Genomic DNA, 1,924 nt, shown 5'->3' on the forward strand with positions numbered 1-1,924 from the left:
AAAGAAAGATAAACAAAAATTTCTTAAAGAAGAATGAATTTTACCTTGTAAGTGATAATCACCAAAGATATTTATATGTAATAACTCTCTTTTAATGAATGAATGAACCATATCAAAAAATTTGCGTTATAATACATGCATCTATGTATGAAAATTTCAAGATAAATTTCCATATAAAACCAAATGGTGGATAATATCAACAAAAATCCAACAAGGTCATGTAAACAAAATATTATTATGGTAATGAATCTCCAGCCTAGATTTCATATTCTAAATTTGATTTTCAGCGCAAATATTAGTGGAGGTGATGTGTACACATTTCTTTTTTACTTTTCACCATTGGATTGAATAAATCAAATAAAAATAATGGACATGATTAAACAAAGTTGCGTGAGAGATTAAAAATGGTTCGTGTTATTATTTTAAAAATATTAAATTTCGATTGAGGACAAAATATTTCATAATTGATTAAAGTAGCCTCTTGTAAATACTATAAATAGCATAAGCTATCTAGGGTTAAAGCACACCGACTGAAAGTCTGAAACCTAAAGTTGCCTTCTTCCCTTCATTTCCCTAGTTTCCATTTCTCTCTCTATTGAGAAATCATGACCAGAAAGAAAGTCAAACTAGCCTTCATGATGAACAACTCGTCGCAAAAAGCGACGTTCAGGAAAAAGAGGAAGGGATTCATGAAGAAGTATGAAATCAATAAACTTTGTGATGTTCTAACATGTGCTATCATGTACAGTCCAAATAAGTCTCAATTTACCTGATGCCTGGCCTGATCATTCAGAAGTGCGACGCCTCATCGAGCAGTTCAAAAACATGCCCGAGGAGGAGCGGAACAAAGTGATGGTGAACCATAAGATGTTTCTGAAGCAGATGGTCGAAATGGAGCTGGAGAAGGTAAACAAGCTGGAGAAAGGGAACCGAGAATTGGAAATTTGGATGGCAATGAACCACTTCATTGCTGGGAAGCCCCTGAACGACTTGCAGTTCACTGATTTAAAGGAAATGAGGAGGATGATCGAAGAAAAATTGAAGGAATTTGAAGCGAATATCAAGAGCTGGAAGGAGGAGCTGGCGAAGATGAATCAACTCTTAGGTGCAGAACCTACAGTAGCTGGTGAGAACATTCAGAACGTCATGCAGATGGTTCCATGGTCCATGTGGGACGTGCCGACCAAAAGTTCTTGATGTGGATGATAATGTGTCGACTTTTGGGCATTAGGACCACAATGTTCGGTGGTGCTGGATGATCTAAGAACCCCTTTAATTTCCCTTGAGCTATTTAAGTAGTTTTTGTATTTTATTTTTATGTTATTTTTCTTCATCGTTGTTTTAAGTTATTTCTAATTTTATGCTTGCTTATCTTGACCTCAAAACCACATGGTTCCTATGCCTCTTAATTTCTTGCATTTAATCTAGAAAAAATTAATTATATAAGGTTGTTTGGTAACTTTGGTTTGTATTCAACATTCTTAGACTACTTATTGGTATTAAGATCTAGTGGTGTTTCTCGTTATTTGTAAGTGAGAGGTCATAGGTCTGTAATTCATGGATGGTGGAGTCAATTTATCTTTCTCTCCTTAATATATAAACCTAACCCCTATCAAACTCACATTATTATGACAATAATGTAACACAAATCAAAGTTAGGTTGAATGATTCTTACATATAGACATTACACTCATTTAAACTATTGTGCAATGCCCAACGGTTTAATCAAAGCCTATATATATGTGTGTGTGTGTATATATGTGTGTGTGTGTGTGTGTGTTATAGTTTTGCTATATATATATATATATATGTGTGTGTGTGTGTGCACGCGCGCGCGCGTATGTTTTTAAAAGTTCAAAAAGATGCTAAGTTCTAGCCGGACATCAATATGGGGCCTCGTGCCTGGATGGCTAGGTTGGACCTA

General features: G+C 35.1%; 1 protein-coding gene across 1 annotated transcript; it reads left to right on the plus strand.

Annotated features, from left to right (window-relative positions):
• Window positions 1–825: 825 nt before the first annotated feature.
• Window positions 826–1,197, plus strand: LOC125473892. The gene has a single exon (XM_048577310.1). The coding sequence runs from the start codon at window positions 826–828 to the stop codon at window positions 1,195–1,197; it is 372 nt and encodes a 123-aa protein (XP_048433267.1).
• Window positions 1,198–1,924: the final 727 nt, after the last annotated feature.

This window comes from the organism of the source record quoted next, unplaced genomic scaffold, assembly GCF_019419815.1.
Source record: "Pyrus x bretschneideri cultivar Hongxiangsu unplaced genomic scaffold, Pyrus_bretschneideri_v1 Contig11, whole genome shotgun sequence".
Taxonomy (NCBI): domain Eukaryota; kingdom Viridiplantae; phylum Streptophyta; class Magnoliopsida; order Rosales; family Rosaceae; genus Pyrus; species Pyrus x bretschneideri.

Coding starts and splice junctions, on each gene's coding strand:
- LOC125473892 (XM_048577310.1), top strand. CDS start 826: ATGCCCGAGGAGGAGCGGAACAAAGTGATGGTGAACCATAAGATGTTT.